The following is a 27108-nucleotide window of genomic DNA, read 5'->3' on the forward strand; positions in this document are numbered from 1 at the left end:
AACATACCAACTCCAGTCAAGCTTTCAGCTGAAAACATGAGTGACCTTGGTTGACTCTACATTAAGCAGAAGAACTACCCAGCTGAGCCCTGAGAAATCATAAATCATTGTGGTTTTAAACTAGTAAGTGTTGGACTATTTTGTCTCAATAACGATAGATAAATGAAACATACTCATATGCTTTATTTATATCTGTCTCTATCAACTACCAAAGCAATTAACAGATATAGGTGCTGAAAAATGTTAATTGTTTAAATTAATTAATTGTTCTAACAAAGCAGACTAAAAGAAAAAAAATGACATATTTATGGTGTCACATTACTACTTGAGGTATGGTGTATTCATATAAATTCCAATTAATCTATCATTTAGGTTATATGCAATTCAGAGACTTGATTGTAAAGTAACTTGTTGATAGATGGCAATGGAGTTAATGATAAAAGTCATTATCAGAATATAGGAGGGAGCAATATGAAACAAAACATCAAAACTCACACCTTAAATATTCTAAAATGATGACTGGTGGCAGTGCCAGACACCTATCTCTAAATTTAATCTCCAACATGCACTCTGACTCCCCTTTCATCTATAAATAGCAAGTGTTTTTGTATTGTATTCAGTTGGAACCAGGCATATATGCTTGTTTTAATAGTGTTTCATGTACATTACCATTAGTTGATTATAACCACTCCTTTATTTTTGGATAAGGAAACTATGATTTCAAAGTAAGACACAGATTTAGAATTCAAGCTTAATTCTTCCAATTTCTGCCATCCACTACAAGAAGATGATGAATATTTGCATTATACCCACTCACGTTTCTGTACTCAAATAAATAACAAACCATAAAAATAAATGAGTCTAGCAGTAGCTCATAAGCTGATAATAGTCATCATTTGTCCAAAATCAAATTTTTCAAACAGTGGAAGGAATTGTACGGTATTTATATATAAGAATGTAATTTCACAGAACAAACATATTAAGAAAATATCTAAGCATTAGTGACTGTCACTACCCCTAACACTGTGGTCAATGATATGAAAAAATACAAATATTTAATGATAGTTAATCACATAAATCGTTAGATTATAAAATTATTCTTTAAATATTTTTTTAAAAAATTTTTCACTTTTATTTTCACATATGCCCAACTTCTTCTAATTTAAAATGTAATAAAACTACATGGTTAGTATGTCTAATATGTTTTATACCAAACTCTTACCCTCCCCTCAGTCTCATTGAATAATTACTCATATGTGTGAATTTTTCTTTAGAGCATTTTCCAATGTAAAATAGTTTATAGTGGCCCTCACCAAAGGATCATTTGTAACTTATTTTTGTTCCATTCTAAGTCTTTGTTATAGATAAATACAAATTTTGAATTCAATCTATATTGGTAAACTTCAATAAAACATATTTTAATGATTAAATAGTGGTGGAAAGCTGGCTCATACTTTATAAAAAAAATATACTGCATACTTTTCATGCAAATATTAATATTTTCAAATGACCAAACATAATCATCATTGGAGGCTTTAGTGAATTTTTCAACATAAAAGACCCCAAGTGTTTCTAGAATCAACAAAGAAGTCAACAACTTCAATATGTTCTATAGAAAACAAACCTATAAATAATTTAACCAGAGAGGGAACGATCTCTACTGTTACTATTTACCAAGCAATAATTATATTTCTATATTTGATTATGAGTTTTGATTATGAGTCCTAAATCCAAACACAATTGATACAGATTATTTTTTTCAGGGATACGTAAAATTTTTAAACGTATATACTTATCAGATTAAGCCCTCATAAAATGATTCACAAATAAAAACATTGTGTCATCTTGAAAATTATAGGTATTTCATTATCATAACAATGTGAAAGGTATAGTTCTAAACTTAAAACACACAGACACACACACACACAAATACCGTCATTTAAATGTATAATAAATTATTTGAATATTTTTTTCTTACCGTGGCAAGAACCCTCAACTTCTTCATATCCTGTACTGCAGATACATCTTCCAAGAGGAACCAGCCAATCTCCATCAGCTCCACAATATAGCTTAGGAGTGTCACGTTCTTCTGCACTCTTCACACAAGAGCCCCGTACTTCAACCAAAGAGGAAGAGTCAACCCTTGGGATGGTGTCAGGAAACATGGCCAAGTTACGAACAGTGAAGGGGCACTTTTTGTAGAAAACACGGACCGAGACCAGGGCAATGCAGGCCCCAATGTCTTGAAAAGCCAGATAAAACCCTTTCCTTTCTATAGGCCCCACTTCACGAATTTCAGTGTTGAGTTTGAGGATACGATCACCCAAATCCATTTGGGTAAAACTTTCATCAGCAGCAATTGTGTCGATCTTTGTATACTGGTTTGGCTTGAATTTAATTCCATGGGACTCATCTGATTCCACATAGTACAGATTGAATGTTTCTTTGCAAGTCCCCAAGACCCATGGGATGCTGTTACAATCCCTCAGTGTGAACTTCATTTCCACATAAATTTTCTGAGCTGCATCACGGGAGATCCAGTTTGTACGAAGCCAATTGTTTTGGTTTGGTTCCATTACATTGCATACCTGGTATGTGTGAATGGGCCTATTGTGCTCATCCATTTCAGTAATGGCATCCCACTGCAAAAAGAAAGAAGAAGAATAATTAAATGATTATAAAACACAGTGGTAAAATAGAAACGATTATTTTCCAATTTTTCTACTTTAGCAAGAAAAATGAATAAGAAAGATATAAATGAAGCAAGTCAAAGCAACAATGCAGCAAGATTTTAACCATGAACTTTTGGTTAAGTGTATGGGTTCTGGACATACCAGCTGTCCTGGTGAATCTTGCCTTCCTACTAATTATTTGCATGACCAAAAGCATTTGGTCTTAAAGCATAAACACTTAATTTAAATTCTAGTTTCCTCAAATGTAAAATGTACCTACTTCATAGGGTTGTTGTGAGGCATAAATTAATTAATATATGTAAAGCAATTTAAATACTTCCTGGTATACTATAAGAATGTAAAATGGCATCCATTATCTGATCAAATACCTAGACCAATGACAAATGCACTCTGGTTACCCATCTGTCCTCATACCCAATTTGCCACAAATTGAGGTATATTTACTATGATTCAATTAAATATTTACATACATGGCTATTTTGGTAGAAAATAAGACTTAGATAAACCTTAGACTTATTCAAGAAACATTGATCAGGCACTGTTCTGAACACACGGAATACAGCAGTGAATTAGCTGAATAAAAACTCCCTGCCTTGATGGCTCTTACTTGGACTGAGGAGACACAATAAAAATAAAAATTGTAAATGAGTAATTTGCATAATATGGTAGAAAGTACAATGGGAACAATTAAGGCAAGGAAATGGAGAAGAGGGTTGCAATTTTAAATAGCGTGTGCAGAGAAGGCCTTACTGAGGGAGTGAATGTAAAATGACTACTTTCTTCAGTCTACAGGACTGTTGTGACAATAAGTACTGTCAATTATCTCCTGTACATTTCCACAAATAATTTACATTATCCATCAAGCAAACTTAAAAATAATCTGTATCTAAAATTTTCATTTGTAAGTTGCTTGCTTGGAATTTAAAGAGTATTTTACAGAAGTAACAGAGAGTTTCTGTGAACAGAATTTTGCAAACACACCCCTGGTTTATCAGAGGTGATCCAATAATCTCAGAGAACATCACATAAAATTACCTATCTAAATACTTTTCATTTTAGCATATCATGGACCTTAGTAAGTGTTCAAAGGATAGCAACACTCATGAACTAGGGTGGTTTGAGAGGTTTGGCCAAGAAGGAGGAACTTGACTTGAACTTTAAAATATTATAAGATTCAGTAAGGCAGAAGGAGAAGAGTTAATAGAAATTAATGTATAACACTAATATATATATATGTGTGTGTATATATATATATATATATATATATATACACACACACATATATGTATAAATATATACACATATTAAATATAATATATATCATGCATTATTAATATATTAATACATATTAATATTAATGTATATTATACATAATATATATAATTATATATATAATATGTATATATACATATACACATTTGGGAAATTTTAGCCCTGTATCACATACATTCAGTAGGTAAAAGTTTTTGTCCCTATTTAAAACAAACACATAATTTATCCTCTGCTGTGAAATATTTATGTATACATAAACCTGGTAATTGCAGAAACCGCATGATGAAAATATGTATCAAACCTGTCATAAATTCTGCTATTAAGTTGCTCGATTCAGTTAGTTTTGCTTTTACATAACAGGTACTGAACCCAAAATACTTTGACTCCTCATGTTCATGTTTTTTTTCCAATTATTTTTTTATTTAAATATATACTTTATGTAGGTATTAAAATAAAATACCAATATGTAAAAATAATTTACCAATATACAATGTAGAAAATAATTCAGTAAAGCAAAAATTAAATCACATATGCTGTGCAGAACACAATATCTTGCAAATTGTATCTGTTCTTATGGCGTGGATGAGTACAACAGAAAGCATTTTCTATTTTATTCATTAGCCCTTTCATTTTATATTCATTTTCACATTACTGATAAAAAAAAAAAAAAATTAATACCTAGGAAATCAAGTAATTGCCTAGCGTTGCATAGACCAAGGACTGGAACCAAGCCTTCTGACTTTTTTTTTATTTTATTTTGCTAGCCAGCTTGCTGGCCTGGGAGAGACTGGACCATCCAGGACAAGCCAATTCTTAGAGATAGCACAGGGCTTTGGGCCTAGAGCACGTCTTTTATATGCAAACCAACCAATCCAGTCTACAGCCATAACCACATCCTTCTCTAACTCATACCCCAACCCGATATTTCCCCTGTGCTAAATCATCCCAGGGCCATGCCAGACAACTAGAGATCACCCTTACAGCCCAAACTGCAGGAATTACTCAAACTATCCTATCCTAAACAGTTTGCTCTGCCCTGCCTTGCATTTCCTACAGAAACCCCAATAAAGGATCTGGCTCAGGCTTTCGCCTCACTCCTGTCTTCTGCCACTTGACCAAAACACACTGATTCCCCTGTGGCAATGTGGCATGTGGTGCCCCCATAGATTGTGAGTATAATAAACTTACTTCCAAGTCTAGTCTATTTCTTGCTTTTCCTCCTGTGGCCACACCGATTATACTACCATATCCAACACTTACATTCTTAGAACAAATACCCACATGGGTCATGAGATATTCATCCTGGCAACCCTTTGGAAGACAACTGATTCTTGTTTAACCAAAAGCTTTCATTAAGCAAGATCCTCCAAGTGACAAATCTTTTCCATTCATCACATGTAATTCATATATACATTCCTTGATCCAAAGAAAAGGACTCATAAAATGCCCATAGGACAGAAAAAGCTTGCTGTTCTACTAATCCTAGCCATAGGAACAGATACAGTTTGCAAGATATTCTACTCTGCAAAAGCATTAAATAAGGAGGCCATTAGACTGAGGTGACTCTAATACCTTGGCACCCTATATAAGCAAACTCTATGTAAGTTCCTATAAATGAATCAAGGTTGAAAAAAATCAAAATCTAAGAACAACTGGTCACAAATAGCCAACTAAACTATCCCAAATAAGGCAACTGTTTAAGCTATAGCAAATGAAATAATTTCCTTGCTTTACTTCCATGTCTGCTCTATAAAGTCTTTTCCCCAGCTACTGTCAGCAGAGTGGTTCTAATACTTTTGGTTTGATTCTGCCTGATTTGAATCGATGTTTGTTCAACAACCTCTTAAAAATTTTAATATGCCTCAGTTTATCTTTTAATACATGTATTTTTTTTCTTGACTGTGCTCTTTTCTATATTATACATCAAAGACTGGTTTTATATATTGGTATTTAAATCTTAGATTAAAAAATAAAAATTCAAATAAAATGAGATAGAAGAGTTGGAATATTTCAGGTTCAGTTCCTATTATGTAAAAGCAAGTAGCTGATAGAATTCTTCAGCTTAATAGCAGAATAATGACAGGTTTGATTATTTCACCATGCAATTTCTTGCAATTAAAAAGTTTACATACATCTAAATATTTCACACTGGAGAATGTTTCACACTTGTCTTAAATAGGGCAGGAACTTTTACCCACTGGAAAATAGTTGGCACAGGACTAAAATTCCCAAAAGTATATGCATACAGTTTAATGCTTTACAGCACCTAAGAATATTTCTCCACTGATGGACCCCTTGGGGAGTGCCATTTAATGGGAATGTTTGTTAGAAGTGATAGGAAATGTAAAGAGCTCTGAATAGTACTTAATCCATTTATGCCTAAGGGTTCTCTAAAAACCCTTCCCCACCCACACACACAATGAGTTTTTGTTTCCATAGAGAGCTAAATAAAGTAGGCCAAACAGCTGAATTCCTTTTGGGCTTAGAAAGTTAGAACAAGGCAATTAATTCCTAAAGCAACTAGCAGTCATTGCGGAATCACATGGCTTTCTTTTCTCAGAGAACTAAAAAGGGCAGTCAAATAGCCTTTGTAGATAAGAATATTCAGATAATTTACTGGTAAATTGACCCAAACACCCAAGGCTCTAAGGTAAATATCTCAAATGTATACCTGCCTCCGTTTGAAAATCTTTAGAATTCAACGGGAATATAAACATTTATTTTTTTTTAATCTTTGAAATTTTAAAATAATAGCAGTCTGTTTTCTCAGCATAGAAGGGGCTGATGGAAAGCTAATTTTAATTTCAAATGGCAGTGATAAATCCTGATAACTTTACTCAAATTTTGGTCAAATCTTAAGAAAACTTGTAGCAACAGAAGAAATTAACCTCATACATACATGCTGACTTCTGTATCATCAGAGAGAAAAGGAAGAGGAAAAAAAAAAATAACACCCTAGATACCTTAGGACCCTAAGCAGCTACAGAGATTGTCTGATTTAAGGGAGAAAATATTAAAATCATAAAAATAAAATAAAATAAAATAATAAAAAGCATTAATTTTGTTACAACATATTCATCTTTCCCCAAACAATAATTTGTAGATATTTTGTTATATATGTAAAAGATATTCTTTTACGTGTCTTCAAAAAATTGTGTTTGAAATGCACAGAGATTAAAAATAAATGTTTTTTAATCCAGAAAAAAAAATCAATGTTAAATATGCTGACAATAGGGACCAGGGAAGGAAGCACGCAAATAACATTGAACAATGAAATCGCTATAGAAAAGTATTTTGGTTTTTACCTTTACTTGTGCTTCCTACATTCGTAAGTACCTAGTTACATGTATGTGGAATTGCTTTTCTCTCTTCCCTTTTCTCTGTCTGCCTTTTAAATAATCACACGGTACTACTATGCACTCTAATAGTAAAATTAGTTAAGTTTTAAATTTATTTTTGCCTCCATTTGTAACAGATCCCACCTATAATCTAAAAGCGAGATAAATTACATGGTGAAAATAATATTTTGTATTTATTTCTTCAAAATATGGCTATAATACACAGATAAAGGGGAAATATGCAAAGGAAAAAGGATATAACAAAATATCATTTAAGAGGGATAGAATCCAAAAGACCAAACACGTTATTTAAATGAGCTAGAATTTTATTGGTATGTGCTTAATTAATAAAGCAATGAGATAGCCTATTATTATTCAGATTTTTCCCCAAAAGTAAAAGATAATCTCAAAATAGATTAAAATAAAACAAAGAAACAACAAAATCATGGTAAATCTATAGGTACAGAATAATTCCTAGTTAGGTCCCTTGTATAACTTGTTACCGAGTATACATACGCATATTACATAGTATGTTGCTGTAACTAATTATTCCTCAAGATAAACTAAATGTAAGTAAAAAAGGAAGGCAGTCAGGGGGGAAAAAAAAAATCCAACTTCATTCTAAGAATGATAAAATAGAATAGTTGAGAATGAAGGGAAGTCTCATTTGGTAAAATTACACATATCTGATCTATTCTGAACATTCTAGCTGTTACCTCATATAATCCATTGAATGTACATGGGCATCTCATTATGCAATGCTGTAGTGGCCTAATTTTTATATCATAAGCATCAAATATTCTCTACCAAAGAAAGGCTTGTTAAATGGGCCTTTTTATTCTAACGGGATATTTTCCTCAGAACCACTTAAATATTCACTTTGAGTCAATATACTGACATAAACTTAGAAAATTAGCACTCTGAATTCTGCTGCTAGGCATGTAGTTAATAACATAAATCTGTTTTTGCAGCAGAAAAGTGAAGGCCCTACATTTAAATAATAACTAGTTTTGGAGAATAAAACAGGGAGCAAAATGCATCATGTGTAGATACATTTCTATCTCACTTTGGGCAACCATAAAACTTTTTTATTAGCACTACAAAGATTTAATAATGAAAAAAAGTACGAACTCACTGGAAAGTTGGGAAGACAACTGCTGAGACTAAGTCAATTTTATATATAAATTTATTACTTTTGGTTCATTTATCCTATTAAAAGGATCAAAATATTACAGCAAGAAGGATAATTTCCATTAAGAAGGAATGATTCTTCTCATAAAAATATTGTCACAATATATTAATGAAGATTACAAATTCTTAGAGTCCATCTTCTGAATGTCTAAAATACTTAGTAGGTATAAAAACTTGAGATTTTCACCTAAACAATGAATAAGATGCTGCAAATACCATCTTTGAATAGGATTTCTACAATGTAGATATGGTAATTTCATTTTAATAGTCCTGTCTTATGTTCAACAATAACATAAATACCATGCTAGGTGCCACAGTACTTCACAGATATAGATAGCATATAAAAATAATCTCACAAGCCATATTTAATTTCATTCTTGTATGATAGAGAGAATAAAGCATACTATCCTTGTTTTATGGATGAGGATATTGATTTAAAGGAGGGAACTGACTTAAGTGTACAAAGAACTTTGAAGAATCAACACCACACGTATCTGCAAAGTCTTATTGGCCCATGCGGAGGCTCTGAACTAAAATAAATGTAAGTAGCATGTAATCTCCATGAGAAGCAGGACATTGTTTTTTATTCACCATTGTAGCCTCCATACCAGGGGGGATACAATACTAGGATCGTAGTTGGTTCTTAATATTTACTGAATTCTAATTAAAATGATTCTGAATGCTTCCACTAACAGGAAACTTACTACTTCTTAAATCAGGATTCTAAACATCACACAATATTGAGAGAGATAAACTTTAAACAATCTCCCAAACTAATCATCTTATTTTAGAGATTTCATAACAGCTGAACATGGAACTCTCAGACGGCTTAACTGAAGCCTACAAACGCTATGCTAGTGCATATTTTATTTTTTTATTTTTTCACTTTTTCTCAGTATGTTTTAGTTTGGATGATTTAGCATAACTTTTCATTTTTCATTTATTTTTATTTTTTATTAGTGCATATTTTAAGTTAGGAGGAAGACTTGAGTTTAGAACCGAGAGGTTCTCTTTCTCTCTCTCTCTCTCTCTCTCTCTCTCTCTCTCTCTCTCTCTGTGCATGAGCGTGTGTGTGTGTGTGTGTGTGTGTGTGTGTGTGTGTGTGTGTGTTTTCAAGATGAAGGGAGGAGAAGAAAATGATATCAAGAACATATGTCTTCATCAGGAGAGAGAGTGAACTGAGCAGTCGATATAATATCTAGGCTGCTCGGAAGGTATAATTTAATAGAGAAGGACTTTAATATAAAAAGGACTACTTACTGATCCAGTCAGATCATCTATGTTTGCTCTAATTACTAATAAATTCTATAGCCCTAACTCTGATTAACTTTGTACTTTAAAAGGTATATTTAAGTATATTGAATTATGAATTAGTAATTCTTACAAACATAAAGTATGGAATAAATGAATATTTAAACTGTACATGTTAATGCAAATTGGAAGAAGAAAGCCCCCAGAGTATGATGCACATCACAGAAGAAAATGATTATTGAAGGAAACAGTATTTAAGCATATCAACTGCTGCTGAAAGGGCCAGTAAAATAAAGATAGTCCATTATCCACTGGAGCTGATAATAGAGGATTTATAGCAGCTATGACAACAAATGGTTTGATGAAATGCTGATGTGGGCAGAAGTACCATTTTCATCCAGAAATCTGGAGAAGAGCGGTTTCTTATTACAGACATGTAATGTGTAAAATGAACTTGTAGAGATTCAAAGTAAGATGATTCTGGACAAATCTTCTTAGCTTATGTTCTGGCTCATTAATGTTATTTAACACTTCACAAGAACATCTATTTTGGCTTGGTTTTTCAAAACATATTACATCTTCACAATTGAATTAAACTTAGAACTCTACCCAGGACCACAGTTCCATGGGAATGGTTCCTGGTAGGTCAATGATGGCTTGACATTAGAATCACACATGTGAAAATCTGTATCTAATAATCATCCGCAACTCCAATAGCTTCTAATGGAGATTTGTCTGTATTAATTGACTTAAAGGTCTAAATTACATGTGATAGATATATATGAGTGTTTGACTTGAATAAAGTTATGATAGGTTACACTGATTAATTATGTATGGAATATTTGTATTTAATTTTGTATGGCATATTTGTATTTAATGATTCTTAAACACAGCATGTAAGTGCATATATAGTGGGAAAATTACAGAGGCACAGACACTTTTCTTTCCAAATAACTCTGTGGTACTGATTTCCAATTATTAACAATTATTTTAGAATATCAAATTAGTGTAGTTAAAAAGGAAGTTCTATACCGCTGACCTAAATTGAGAATTTTCTACTACACAGATTAGGAGAAAATTCTAATTTTCTAATCTCACAAATTATTAATTTTTAGAAAATTATTAATTTAGAAAAATTAGAGTAATTTATATTAGAAAATTATTAATTTCTATTAATTAATTATTAATGTTAATTGATATTAGTTTAGATCTACTATATGCTTTCTGTAAGACTGTTTAAAAGAACTGCATGCTTTTTTATTTTGCATGCCTTTAAATAAGATTTGACACAATCATTGCTGTGCAAAAGGCCAGACAGTATAATAAACTTACCCTATTATTACTAACAACCTTTGGAAAAAGTTTCATTAATCTTTTCTTAGGAAAAAAAAATATTTGAAATTAACTAAATAACAATGCTTAACAACCATTTTCCTTGCAAGCTTCAAGAGGAAAAAAAAAAAAAAGCTATCCCTGGATATTACATATTATATTCCACAGAATAAACTAAAATAGCTGTTAGCATAGTATTAAAAACCTTATGATGCATCACATAGAATTTTAAGTTTATGTTGAGAACATAAATCTTTCAGCTCTGAAATATATGGAACAAATGAACTTACACTTATATACTTAGATGCTTCGTAACAAAAAAAATACTGCATTTTAATTATCATGTATACGCCTGATTAATCCAATATTCTTAAGAATATGAGGGTGTTATAAATAAATACTTGTGAAATACTTTTACATGAAGATATTCTCAAAACCCATGGAAAATATACGTCTTTGAGTATGTTTGCTTATGTCTTTGAGTATGTTTGCTTTACATGTTTGCTTTGAGTATATTTGCTTAAAATATGACTGTGAGCATATTTTTTCTATGCCAGTTTATAATTCATAAATCCAATAAGCAAAACACTGCACATTTCCTAAGCAGCTAAAAATTAAAAGGACATGGAATTAAGGTAAGAGCTACATATACCTAAACAGATATGATTCCCACAATTTAAAAGAATATATTCAAAGTCAGTATCATTTCTAACATATATTTGAAGGATCTAACATTTACTAAAAATAGTTAATTTTTGAGTAATGATTTAAGTTAAATGTAATAGTTTATTAGTTAATAGAAGAAAATCAATGAATATATATGTCTGAAAAAAGTAGAAATATAGTAAAGTAAAATATAGAAAAAAATTAAAAAAGTGAATCATAAAGAGGGAAGAAAAAAATTGTAAGCGTATAAATAGAAGGTATATAATAACTCTTAACAGAAGACAAAATATATATGTCAGTTATTAAACAATAATTGTTAAACATCCACTTTTAAAAGAGGAAGACTCCCAGATTTTATAATAAAATCCAACTGCAATGCTGAGCGAAATAAGTCAGACAGAAAAAGCAGAGAACCATGTGATTTCACTAATATGTGGTATATAAACCAAAAAACAACAAAAGAACAAGACAAACAAATGAGAAACAGAAACTCATAGACACAGACAATAGTTTAGTGGTTACCAGAGGGTAAGGGGGTGGGGGGGGGAGATGAGGGTAAGGGGGATCAAATATATGGTGATGGAAGGAGAACTGACTCTGGGTGGTGAACACACAATGGGATTTATAGATGATGTAATACAGAATTGTACACCTGAAATCTATGTAATTTTACTAACAATTGTCACACACCCCCAAAAAAAAAAAATCCAACTGCAATTCATATAGTAGCTGTAGATCCACTCTCTTTGTTCCAAATTTTCTTCCAGTACATAAAATTCATCTCTTTTACTATTCAGTGTTCAGCCCTATTCTGTCTCCTGTTTCCAAACTTGAATACAAAAAACTATGAATGTACTTAGACAAAACAAAGCGTCTTTCAGTAATTAAAACAGACACACCCACACACCAAAGAACAATCTTTACACAACTGCATGTTGCTAATAAGGGTAACGACCAAGACAAAATAATCCAAAAAAAAAAGTGAAGAATAAATTGCCTTCCTAGAAAAAATATTGGCACATGATAAGCACCATCATAAAAGAACTTGGCAATAGATTTAAGAATTCTAAGAAGGTACTTAAGTCACTAATCTAGTAATTCCACTTCTAGAATTTTATCATAATAAGGTTAAAAAAATAATTTTGGAATAGAAAAATGATAGAATTAGTCATTAAAATTCATTTTGAAAAGAATATTTAATGGCTTAGAAAAATATCCATAATACACTAAGTGAAGAAATTGAATTACAAAACAATGACTTAACTACATTTCCCACTCTAAAAAAAATGCATATATTTTATGTTATTTAATAACTACATGTATATTATATAACCCATGTATTATAACAATATTATATAATAATAGTAATGTATGTGTGTGTGTGTATATATATACACATATGTACATATACAAATATATATATACATATATAATTAGGATATATATATATATATATACACACACATATACTAATTAATTCTAGGAAATTCATATACTCTGATAATAAAAATATAACAATTTTATTTACTACCAAAAAAATCAACAAATCACTTCCTTATAAAAAGTAATAGCAATAGCAACAGCAACAAAAACATGGCTCAAACTAACTTGGGAGCAGAAATGTAAATGCCCCAAATCCTTAGTCCAGAGGAATAAAATAAATTCAACCAAACTTTTAAAGAACGGTTAATTCTTATCTGAGCCATTATTAAGTTATTGTCTCTCAGTTTTTGAGGAATCCTTGTCCACTCTGCTTTGTAGTGCTCGGAATGGATCCTTTGAACCACAACTTTGTTTTGCTAGCTGGGTTCCTTGCAAGGGTCTCAAAACAAATTCTGAATAAATGGACGCACAGCTGATGCTCTTAGGTGGGATACTGTACTCTGTAATAGTGATGGGATACTTTAATATTGTAAAGATGTCCATTTCTCCCACATTTATCTACACATTCAAATCAATTCTAGTATAAATACCAACTTAATGTTTTTAGGAAACTCAGTAAACTTACTCTAAAATGTATAAGAAAGGATAACATTTCAAAATTATCTAAGTCATTAAAATAAAAGTCTTAGAGTGAAGTCTTGCCGTACTGATATTACAATGTACTATATAATTCCACAGTAATAAATTTTGTATACTATCAATAGCACAGTAACAGGGAAATGGATCATTAAACAGAATATAGACTTCAACAATAAACCGTGTTTATGTATAAATATAAAATACTGGGTGTATACAAAATCACCATGCAATTGATGAGCTGTTCAGTAGAAAAAACATCTCACTATATGAAGAAAAATAAAATTGGGTCTCTACATAATCCCTTTTAAGAAGGTTGATCCCCAAAGGCAACTGATATAAATGTAAAAGGTAAAACTGTAAAGATAATATATAGTACAAACAAATACCTTTGGGATCTAAGGCTGGGGAAAGATTTCTTAAACAATAACTTGAAGTACAAAATGTAAATTGAATAATCAGTGAATGTAAGTATATAAAAATAAAGATTTTTACTCAATAAAGGACATGACGGACAAAAATGATGGATGACAGATTTAGATATAGTTTTTGAAATGAAAATACCTATAAAGAAAAAAATATCTAGACTAAATATTCTTACAAATCAATTATTAAAAATGTCACCCCAATAAAAATGTATTCAAGGATATAGGTAGGATCATACCTACAAGTATATGAAAAGATTCACAAACTCATTAAAACTTAAGGAAACTGAAACAGCACTGGAATTCGGTAAGATTGACAGAAATGAGAAAGCTCTATCTTTTCAAGTATTGTCAAGTAAGCTTTATACATTGCTGATGAGAGGGAGTAGACTCTCACAGCTATTACACAAGGCAAACTTCTGGTACTTAAATTAAGTATGCATATATCCTTTGACATGTACATGCATATAAACTCACTCACCAATTCACAGACCGCAGAGAAATATTCAACAGGTCCATAACTGGAAATATATAAGTACGTGAATATCATAGCATGATTAACTGTAACTGGAGGTTAGAAGTAATTACTAGAGGTAAGTAAAATGTAGTGGAACTAAAAAACAAAATACTAAATTCACAGAAATTAGTACTGAAAGAGCAAATGTACACCCAGCAACAAAGATATTTATTAAAATTCTGCGCTGATGAAAAAAATAGTGAAGATCAAAATTATATATATGGTACAACATCATTTATGAAAACAAAAACAACATATTCACAAGACAATTTACAATGTCTAAGAACATATTCAAATTAAAGATTTTTCACCTCAGATACAATATAATAGTTGCCTAGGGTGGAAGAAGAACGTGAGTAGAAAGCAAAATTAAATAAATAAAGCACGAGAGTATTTGCATAGAATAACGATAATAACGTGGCACTGAACTAAGCAACCAGAATTAAAAGGCAGCTATGATTGGTTCTTCCAGCTTCGTGAAGTACCACTCTTTCAAGAAATGGGAAGGCTACCTAAATCTCACTTCTTATACATCAATAAACTATCTTAGAATTTGGGAGATCAGCGAGAGGGCCATAGGAGAGAGCCACATTGTGGGGACAGAGCCCCAGAGAGCAGTTTCCAGGCTCTTGGCCTCACGTGGGGGGGTGCTGACTCGGGTAGTAGATGGCCATCAGTTGTGGCTAGTTGGCCATCAGCTGTAGCCAGTTAGACAATTGGCCCCTGATATAGCTGCTGCAGCTGTGCTGGTTGGTGAGTTGAGGGGAGTTGAGGAGAGTCGGTGGATTTGCAGGAAAGCAGACAGCAGGTTGCACGTCGTGTGAATCAAGCCTCCAGTGAGACTGTGGTGGTATGACTCCCCTACCTATGGCTCCGTGGGTGTTCCTTTTTGGCCTAGCCACATCCTGCGTTCTTATGTGGGGAGCGGGAGCTGAGACCCTGCAGACCGCCCTGCGTGACACACATGAAAAGTCTGATTCCTTCTAACACCCTGGCAAATTGAGAAACAGGATTATAATATTTTCGGGATATGATGGCATTTTACCCAAAGATAGAGATTTGTGTATACTGATTACTACCACAGAAGTTGTTTTTCACTCTATATAAACATGTGTAAGAGTTTAAACAGTTTAAGAGTTTAAACAGTTTAAACCATAGTATTTTTTCTCACTACTTCATGTATCAGCACATCACTTTTGTTTAACAAGCAGGAGAAAACAGAAAGAACTGCACTGCATGACAGATGATAAGTTTTTTGAAACTGAACTTAAATTGTCTCAACTGTGGGCACAGCAATACCAAAATATGTCTGACAATCTGCTTCACCCTACAAAAGTGTTTTCACTGGATTTGTTGTAATCAGCTATGAATACTGGAGGAGAATTCCTCCAAAAGAAAGAAAAAAGCCAACATATAATTAACCCAGTAACAAAGTCCTCAACATTGGAAAGTTGGAGAGTTTTTGAGTTTAAATCCCAGAAACAAATGGAAGTGTCCAAGGGTTGGTAGGGGATAAAAGTTTGTGTGTGTGGGTGGAGAGACCTGAGTTAGCCTAATTTGAATTTGCCTACTGATGTTCTATGTGGAGATGACAAATTAATGCATATATTACTAGATTAGTATTAAGGTATGACAACATTTTCTCTCAGTTTTTACTTTTCTGTTTCTAAGTGGATTTCAGCTTATTCCAAAAAGTGGTCCTCAGGGCTTCCTCCTTTCATTTTTTTTTTTCTTTCTTACCATTCTCATTTCTGTTCCTGTCTTTCACAAACCACTACCAGGAATGACAAATTACTAAGTAGGATTCAAAGAGCACACGTAGGTGATTGAACAAGTGTAGCAGATGAGGAAATGCAGGCATGAATCCTGTCTACATACATAAAGCTCCTTCTGATGGAATGAGACTAAATTGTTTTAGCTAAAACAAGATATTTAAGCTTAAAGGTGAGGATAACATTTTTTGTTGTTGTTCATCTTCACAATGGAATACAGAAAGTAACCCTGGGAATCCTCACCTGCATTCTAAGTTCCCAGTTCTTTTGAAAATCGAATCTCTTTTTATATGAAACTTTATTGCTGAAGTATACTTAGAATGCTACCCTATTTAGCAAACCCTTCCCAAAGTAGCTTTAGTAATTAGAACTGGCTACACGTCCTGATCAGAACTAGAAATAGAAGAAAGGTCATCTTGTTACACACCCCAGGCATTGCATGACCCAATTCAGTCTCTGCTCTCAGGCTATCCTGTACACCACTTCAGCGTAACTCTCTTGTGCAAGAGATGATCAAGTCTAAAAACTGCCCTGAGTGGCATTCAATGCCTTCCACGGTCTGACATCCACTTTAATTTCACTTCTTCCCTGCAGCAGATGCTGCCAGTGCTCTGCCATCTCTTGCAGCCTTTCAGGAGGCTCTAATATCAACTCTGGCTATTTTTTTATTCCCTTAAATTGTAGAAGGCTTCTCTGTCTGTGTACAAACCAGGTCACAAGTGCTGAGGAATTAACATTTGCTAGGGGGAAAGCCTTGAATAAATAACTCATGGAATTTAGTGTATGAGACACATGTTTTATACCATTTACCCGAATGTCCCAGTGAGTGGGATTAAGCTCCAGTGATCTGTGTTATTAACTAGCTTAATAAAGCACCTTTTACTGATGTCATCTTTTTTCTGTGCAACTTCTCTTCCCCAAGCCGTGCTCCCTGGACCTTCCAAATACACTACCTGGACTCAAATTCTTGTCTCAGTATCAGCTTACAAAGGAACTGCAACTAAGACAGTTGGTATAAAAAAAAAAGATCCTAAGAAGTAATTACCCCAGCAACTGATTACTCACTGGCCAAATGACAAGGAGGACTCCACTGCTGGCAGTCAGTGGGGATAGTGATAACCCCTGGCATTCTGAAGTAGCTCAATTATTAACATCCTTACCTGTGGTGAACTGGGGGAGCACAAGGTGAACAGTTTGCATTGGGTCATGTAATATCTCAAGGACTTGAGAGAGTTACAGTGCAGGAGGAAAAGTAATTATTAGGACAGTGGTTACTGTTAAAAGCCATCAATGCACTGAAAAATGACATACTCAACTCCGGCAATACCCAACTCAGGGCATGGTATCAAAAAAAGGCTTTAAAGAAAAATAATAGCATTTATAGAAACATTAGTCTCCTGCAACCAAAAGGCAGCAGGGATGCAAACTAAGCTCAGGACCTGACTGTGCAAGGAACCAAACTGCAAAGAAGAATAAATTCACAGCCCTATTGGATCTCTTATGTCTCTTACATTACAGTCAAGCATGGATGGGGAAGGATCTAAGACCTAAAATAGAGAGTAATAGATATACGTATTTGAAAAGTTGAATTCCCAGATTTCCCTAAAACCTGTGGGCCTGCAGAAATGGCTCATGTATCCTGGCTAGAGGCAGCCTACCTTTCCTTGCAGGATAAGCAGAGGCCTCGCCTCAGGCAGATATCTAGCAGATGAAGCTTGCCCTCTACAAGATCTCCCTCTCCATCTCCTTCAAGGAGTCTAGGCCAACTATAGTCAACTCTCAGTATAACCAACTGTGGAAATACTGTCTTGGCTGGGAGGGAAGGGATTCATGATCAAAATAACTATAGGCCCAGGCTAACCTACAGGCAAGAATTGCGGAACTATGCTTGGGAATGGATCTGAGGACTACTGAATATAAGGCCAGATAAAAGAGAGTTGATTAATATGGGACCACTCACCTATGACCCAGAATTTAATGACACCTGGAGCCAGACATTATAGGCTTTTAGGATACTTCTTTTAAGTGGGGATTGGGTTGGTGGAGGGTGGGGGGTGATAATAACCTAGAATAAATGAGGCAAAAATACCTGTGCAAAGTTTTGATGAGAGGTCCAAGTTTAGAGAGATGAGTATGCTAGACAAGATTTATTAAAAGACACTAGAAAATCCACCAGTTGACTACATTCCTGGGATGGCCCTGAAGACAAACTCTTCCAGAAAACAGAAAGGAATGTGCTATTGAGAACAACCTCATCTTGAGAAACTAAGCTTTGGTTGTCTTTTATAGTCCAGATTTGAATGTGGAGTTAGGGATCTGCTTATGAAACTGGTTCACTAGTTTCAATAGGAATGATGGGATTTTGACATAGCGGAGGCCAGATGGCAACACTTAACTGTAAGAGGGAAGGTGGATGTAATTGTTCTAGGTGCCAAAATAGGCAGCCAAGATCTAATGACAGCCAGGGGGCTTTGACACCCAGGGATCTATGGCATTGGCTGACAGATCATAATGTTCCCAGAAGTGAGATAGATGAGAAACCAATCAGAGTACTGTTGGACCTAAAAATAGCAAAGAATTTTAAGACCAGGTGACTGTCAAAACTACTGTCAGCTCTAACAATGAAGTCATTATCCTAGACCACTTCCTGCCCTGCACTAGCTCACATATCCCAAGCTTCTCAACTGAAGAACAAGCCAAGTCCCTTTGAAGAAGGTATCCATAATTCCAGAAGAGGCCAAAGAGGACTCTAGAGAATTGCTTTACAAATGTAACAGTGCACTTTCCTTCAGGTGGGTATAACTCTGAGGCACCTCCCAAAGACATTTCTTGCACTTGAACGAACCATTTCCTCAATGCCTGTTTATATTTAGGTTCCAGGTTCTCTGCAAACCATGCTATACAGCCAAAATGAAATAATTATTTTAACTTTCTTATTCCTTTCTCTTTTCCACCTATGCCTGTCATTGTCTTCTCTGGTACTTCTTTACCCATCCAAATTCTATTCACACTTCAGGAAATTCTCAAATGCCGCAGATTAAATAAAGCTTCCCTAATCTCTCCAAGTAGAGATTCCCCCCCCCCACTTTTTTTATGAGCAGTGTATTGTATTTATTACTGAAAAAAAAAGAAAAACCATAACATCCAGGATAACTGTAAACCTACATGTAAAAGAATGAATATGGATCCCTTTCTTACATTGTATACAAAAATTAATGTAAAACTGTCCATCCGATAGGCAAAAGTCAGGCATGAGTGACAGCAAGGAGGGGCGACAATACCACCCATACTTTGCACTGTGTAGGTCTACCCACACCCACCCACGTCCGCCAGGATTTCCAGCCACCTAGGTTTGTGGTTAGGACATCCTGACAAGACAGAAGTAGAGTCTGACCAGAATAATTAGGTTTTTGGCGCAAGCCTGACCTTGGCCTAACCTTACCCTCATTAGAATATAATTATAATAAATTACCATTGTGGTTTTAACCCCACCCTCATGAGTTTTTCTGTATGCATTATGGGTAAGGACATGCGCAGAAAGGAATAGGTTATATAACTTACACACATCAATCAAATGACCACAATCAGCACATCACATGCAGGCTGGCCCAAAACCATCTGTATAAACGTCAGACCTCAAAACATTCAGGGCCATTGTCTCTCTCGACTTCACCCATTCTTCCCTTAGAATGTATTCCAATAAACCTTACTTGCTTTATTTAGCTTTGTTAACCTGTAATTCTTTGCTGCTGCAGCAAAAAGGACCGAGTGGTTACACCAGTAACACATAGACTTAAATGTAAGAGCTAAAGCTATAAAAATCTTAAAAGAAAACAGAAGTATACCTTTGTGACTTTGGACTAGTGAATGGTTTCTTAGATATGAACCCGAAGAAACAAGCTTCAAAAGAAAAAAGTAGACTACTTTGACTTCAAAATTAAAAACGTGTGTGCTTGTATAGAACATTAATTATGAACACAAAATGGACAGTCATGTCAGAGCATCCCATGAAAGGCGTACCCAGTGAACGCCCTAACCAGATAACCCCAGACGCAGGGTGGAGTGTGGCCATCTGGACAGTTTTACTGGACTGCAGATGGCCGCACCACACCCAGTGCAGAGCATAAAATCAGAGCTCTGTGACGGCTTATCACTCAGGCCTCAAGGACGAGTTCACAGCGGCACCTGCACTCGTCCTAGATGGAGCACTTGAAGCCTCGCCTCTTGACCATCTCACCAGCCCAGCCTGACGCCCAACACTATGCACCCCAGCACCAAAGGGACTCGCCTTGAACACCGGATTCTCTCTCTCAATCCTTCTTTCGTAAGACTCTGTTTCCCTTGCCTAACCCTATTGCTTGCAAACCTGTGTGACCCTCTGTGTGAAACCGCTCTACCTCGACTACTGATGGCTATCCTCTGGCCAGAGCCTTGGTGAATGCCCATGGTACACAGAGTCAGTAGGACTAGATTCATGGCTTTATTATAATAATTCTGACACCGTGGAAAGATACAAACATGTGTGAGACTGCTACTTTGATAGCCACGTCCACTCACAACAGTACTGATAATGATATAGTGAAGAAAGTAATAACCCAAAGAATGGGAGAAACTATTTGTAAATCATATATCTGATAAGGGACTTGTGTCCAATGTAAAGAAGTCATCCAACTAGACGACAAAAAGACAACCCAATTTATAAAATGGGCAAAGTATTTGAATAGAAATTCCTCCAAAGAAAATAAACAAATGGCTAATAAGCACATGAAAAGCTCTCAAATCATTAACCATTAGGGAAACACAAATCAAAACCAAAATGTGAAATCACTTCACAATCACTAGAATGGCCATAAACAAATTTACAGACAATAATCGATGTTGGTAAAAACATAAAGAAACTGGACCCCTCATTGCTTGGGAGAATGAAAAGTGACAGCCACTTTAGAAAACAGTTTGGCAGTTTTTCAAAATGTTTAACAGTTACCATGTGACCCAGATATTCCATTCCTCAATATATAGTCCAGAAAAATGAAAGCATACTTCCATATAAAACTTGTAAATGAATATTCATAGCAGCATTATTATATTAGCCTACAAGTGGAAACATCCTAAATATCCACCAATAGATGAATAGATAAATAAAAACTTGTATATCCATATAATTGAATAGCATTTAACAATAAAAAAGCAGTAAATAAATAAATGCTAAATGACTAAAAAGAAATCCATACTACAAAACGGATGATTCTAGAAAACATTATGGTAAGTAAAAGAGGCCAGTCACAAAACCACATATGTTGTGATTCCGTTTATATAACATGTCCAGAATATGCATATCTATAGAGATAGAAAGTAGATTAATGTTTGCCTAGTGCAGGAGGTTTGGGTGGGGTGAGGTGGGAGGGGATGGGGAAGGATTGCTAATGGGTACAGGTTCCCTTTGAGGTAATTAATATAGTCTAAATTTTGTGGTGATGGTTGCACAATCTGTGAATATACCAAAATCATTGACTTGTACACTTTAAATGGGTAAATTTGATAATATGTGAACTATATTAGTTAAATGGTATATTAATAAATATATTAAATAATGATATTCATTATTTTCTTTGTTGTACATCATGTATGATTTAAAATGGTCTGGGTGCAAGTTAAACAATCTTAAAGAAAAAAGTGGAATTCACTGGAATTCACAGTACTTCAGAAAGTAAAGCGATAGAGCTTATCTTTGGTATGCAATGGAATCTAAAATTCAAATGCTGTTAGAATTTTCAGTCCTATTCTCCAGTGTTTGTTTATTGGCTTTTGTCCACCTTACTGTATATAGAGTTTGTTATTTGCAAGTAAACATGGCTGCAAGCAAATCAGGGTTTAAATCCTTATAACTTTTTCTTCTTCACTTTATACTTTAGAGTTATATAGGCTTGTTTGCAAATCCCAACTCCATAATTCACAAGCTATGTGATCTAGGAGATTTATTTTGATCCTCAATATTTAATCAATGAAATAAAATTAGAAGTACCTAGCTCATAGTTATTTCAATCATTTAATGAGCTAACACATGTACAATGTATAGATTATATCTAATATGCAGTATATATTGAAAATGTTGGTCCCTAACCTAGAAGAAAGTCATCCAGATTAGTGAAGGGAGGTAAGCCCCTAACTTAATTGTCAGGAACTATTAGGTTTATGTAGGCAAATAAGATATTTCTTTTAAAAAATATGAATTCAGAAACATGAGATTCAGGAGGGGGTGTCGGTGGGAGGACCAGGTAGTATTTGGAACTAAGTCTGAAGTTTATTACACTGAGTGATACAAAGGCCATGAGAGCAATGTGGACATTCTGCTTATAAAGGAATTCGATACTGGGAGAAATTAAAATCATGACTTATCCCCAATACTCTTTTAAGACTACATTCTCCTACTACATGATCACAATCAATCTGATAATTTTAAATATCATCCTCATGCCAATAATTTCCAAATTTTTATCTAGAGCATTGACCCCTCCACCAAACTCCAAACTCATATATACAACAGCCTTTTCAACCTATTAGATGTCTAATAGTCATCAAAAATAGGGTTGAAACAGAACTCTTGATTCGATCCTTCCCCCCTTCTGCTCCCTTTGGATCTTGCCAGCACGTTACTGTTATCCAAATTCCTTTCAATGATTCCTTGTTAATATTCACTTATTTTCCAAATCACTTTGCACCATACTCCTGCTCTGTTAATATACTTAAAGTCAAGATCATCGGTGTTTTACTTTATCCAATTTTTATTTTTGTCATCACTGTGATTCAAATTTTCTGTACCTTTTATTTTCTCTCCTATATTGGGTTTGTGGAATTATCTGGACACCTTTTTCTCCATTTTTATTGAATTTTATTTTAATGCATTCCTGATCACAGATCACAGACAATTCTCCTGTCAAATTAAACCATTCAGGACTTTGCAAAATGTATCTCCTAGCTTGTGAAAGACCCCTTTTTATGGAAGTTTAAGGTCTGCAACCTGCTGTTTACTTCACATACTTTCTTTGTATTGCAAAGTCGTAACATTAAACCAGAAGGAATGAAAATGTCAATAGAGTCCCTTAAATTTCCTCCCAGAACCTCAAAAACCTGGTAGTTGTTTTCTATCTTTGAGGTAAGAACATTATTTATATGCATTTGAATTATGCTGGGTTACCAGCAGTCTAGCCAACTCAATTCTGGATACTCCTGTGCTTAAACTTTCTGATTCACTCATCAGGGTTGATTACTATTACCTATGTGCCTCTTATTAGTTGTTTCTCAATAACATTCCAGGAGAGGGGAGAATGCAAAGGGAGAATTTTCTTCTAATTATCAATCTCAAAGCTACTTCTCTATGTGTATGAATTGTTACTTCTTCCGAAGGCTTAGGAAGACACTTATAAAGAGATTCACAAGTATTAAATAATGTTCTGATACTTATGCTTATGTTCTTTTTACAGCATGGAACATTTTTCCACTTAGCAACCTTTTGACACTGACCTGCAGAAACATTTGCTCAGAAATGCAGAGGGCATGTTTACTCCATTTGCTACAGAAAACGGATTCACTTAACTATGAAAAAGACATGAGTTTAAAACATTTTTATCCCTCAGAGCTACCAGCAAATTATTCTTCAGCTGATTTCTTCAAAGCATTTTTCAAATCAAACTGCAGTCTGTATTTGCTCCTACTTGTAACACTTTTCAAGTGACTCCTATTTTTTAATTAAAATGCATTCATCTGAAAAATCATTAGCATAATGTGTGAGAAAGCGGGAAATATTAGATTTACTGACATGGATAATAAGATGAGTGTTGTTCATTACATATCATTTTAAATCACTGAATTACTTCTGTGAAGGTTAAAATAAAGATTATTGACTAAAAAGTACCAACCTCAACATGTATTTTTAAAATTTCTCCTTGCTTCTGAAGATGCATCACCATAATATCTTTTTAGGTCATATATTCCTTTCTTGCTATTAATTCTGAAATTTACCAAAAATGAGTAAAGAAAGGTCTAGGAATACTGATGCAAATATTGAACAGAACCAACCCTAACCTCCACAACTTTAGTGGAAATTCTTCACATACCAAAACCTGTTTTCCTTCTGACTCCTTGGAAAATATGCATTACTAAATATCTTAAATACGTCTTGCATACGCATTGAAAAACCATAAACAGAATGAATAAATATCAAGTCTATCCACCTGTATTAAAAAAAATAATAAAATACATAGATACCTGAATAAATATAAAAGATATAGCACATCCAAGGATAAAAACACTCAGTATTTGAAAAGATACATATGATCCAATCTTTTTGAACAGAAGCATGTCAACACACATAAAATTAAATTTTTCATACCCTTTGGCACATTATTTCTACTGCAATCATGTGTTGCTTAATGACAGGGATATGTTCTGAGAAATGCATCATTAGCCAATTTGGTCGTCGTGCAAACATCAGAGTGCACTCACACACACCTAGGTGGTACAGCCTACCACACACCTAGGAGGTAAGGTATAACCTATTGCTCCTGGGCTACAAGCCCGTACGTACAGCATGTGACTGCACTGAATACTGTAGGCAGTTGTACACGATGGTAAGTATTTGTGTATCTAAACATGGAAAATGTATAGTAAAATACGGTATAAAAAATGAAAAATGCTACACCTGTATAGGGCACTTAGTATAAATGGAGCCTCCAGGACTGGAAATTGCTCTGGATGGGTCAGTGATGAGGCCGAGTGACTGTGAAGGCCTACACTGCTGTAGACTTTATAAACACTGTCCCACAAGCCCTCACTCTGCTTCCTTCTACAGGGTCAGATATAGCGCTGCAGCTGTTAATGCTGCTCCATGAACAGAGATGTGGGCTGGATTGATTGGAAATCTCCAGGAGAAAGTGACTAATGCGTACGTCACCATAATAGTGACTGTCAGGAGGGAGCGAAAGGTGGCCTGAGGATCAGCAGGAATAAGAAATGAAGATGGAGAGAAAAAGGAACATAGGGGATTGTCGTGGCAACGTGGTTTTGGCTATTGCATGTTGGAGCAGTGATCAGATTAAGCAACTCTATGGTATTCATAAAAAAAATAGGTTTATATAAAAACGTAAGAAAAAAACAGCTTCACATAGAGAGGGTGTAGAATTGAGGACTCAGTATTTTGACTTTGGAAATTTTTTTTTGGTTCCATTGACCCGATCTGGTACAAAGGCTCTTTCTGGCATTGAATTGATGGAAGAAATAAAACTTGTCCATACTTTACATCATTACAACCTGAAAATATTTCCAAAGCACAGGGACAGGCTGGCTGCACACTACCACGGAAAGGTTTTACTAACACAGCAGTGGCATTTAATACTTGTTGAAGTAGGTACTGTGGACCTTTATGCTTGTACAGGGTCTCAGGTCCTCGACAAACAAGTTATAGCAGTGTACTCTGAAAACTATCAAGCTACATCTGGGAGCTCTGTAGCACCCTTTGAATATGTAGCACTGAGGGGACAGGCTCCTGTGTGGATACAGGCCCGTAGCTTACTGGTTGTGATGTAATCTGTGCACTCAAAATTGAGGTGCTGTGAGCGAGAGGGAATCCATTGCCAAACCCCACAGATATTCTCCCATCAGAGAAAAATAATTCCTCATGAATTACATATTGTTCCATTTCTTACAGGAAATTCAACCCCATTATAATCTTATGGAATCACAGTCACATCTGCAGCCTTACCGTTGGCCAAAATGTCATTATGCAGCACCTGACTGTATGAGAAGTATGTTCTACAGAAACACATTACAAGCATGTTCACTGAGCAGTATCTCTAATTAGAGACAAATGAAATATCTACAATAGGTCACTGGACTAATTGTCGTTGATCTATATTTTAGACTATGTTATGGGTGGTAATATAGCTCATTATTCATTCAAATGATTCAACAGTTCTTTCATTAAATATGTATTAAGAACCTGTTATGTGCCAGACAGTGTTCTACATATCAGTGAATATATTACATGAAGTTTCTGTTTTCATGGAACGTTTATTAGGTGATAGCTTATTTAAAAGAAAATAAATTAAAAGAAACATAAAAAATAATAAAATACAAGAGGTGAAATTGCTATAGAGAAAAATAAAGGTCGTGTAGTAAGAAACCCGTGCTTGCTGTCTGGATAATACGCGGCAGAAGGTAAATGAGGAAGGGACAACACTTAAGATGCAATTTAACAGTCCAAGTGAGAGGAGATAGAGCCTAGATTAGTACAGAAGCAGTAAATGTAATGGCTACAGATATATTTTAAGCTTGACCTGATCGAACTTGCTAATGATTTGGATACAGGGTACGAGAAAGAGAGATTGGCAACACGAGATAGATCAGCATATGCTGATATAGAAAGTTGCCCATGATATATTGTCAATTGAGATAAAACAAATCTGAATAAAAATGTGCAGAAATGGACCATTTTTATTTTTTTAAAAAACTTGGAAGATAGATACCAAGTTTTAATAGCAGTTAATTCTAAGAAAGGAAGCGGGAGCAGGAAACTTTCACATTTTACTTCATGGCCTTTGGTGTTATTCGAGTTTTTTATTGCTAACATATATCATT

At 34.4% G+C, this 27108-nt stretch overlaps 1 protein-coding gene across 1 annotated transcript in view; it reads right to left on the reverse strand.

The window, feature by feature from the left end:
• The window catches only part of EPHA6 (EPH receptor A6), an 860810-nt gene that overhangs the window by 697758 nt on the left and 135944 nt on the right, over positions 1-27108 (reverse strand). The window contains 1 exon segment of the mRNA XM_088794040.1: positions 1979-2642. Within this exon segment, the coding sequence (XP_088650166.1) occupies positions 1979-2642 (664 nt within the window).

Source organism: Rhinolophus sinicus, chromosome 17 (assembly GCF_057876585.1).
Source record: "Rhinolophus sinicus isolate RSI-liver-muscle chromosome 17, RSI-T2T, whole genome shotgun sequence".
Lineage (NCBI taxonomy): Eukaryota > Metazoa > Chordata > Mammalia > Chiroptera > Rhinolophidae > Rhinolophus > Rhinolophus sinicus.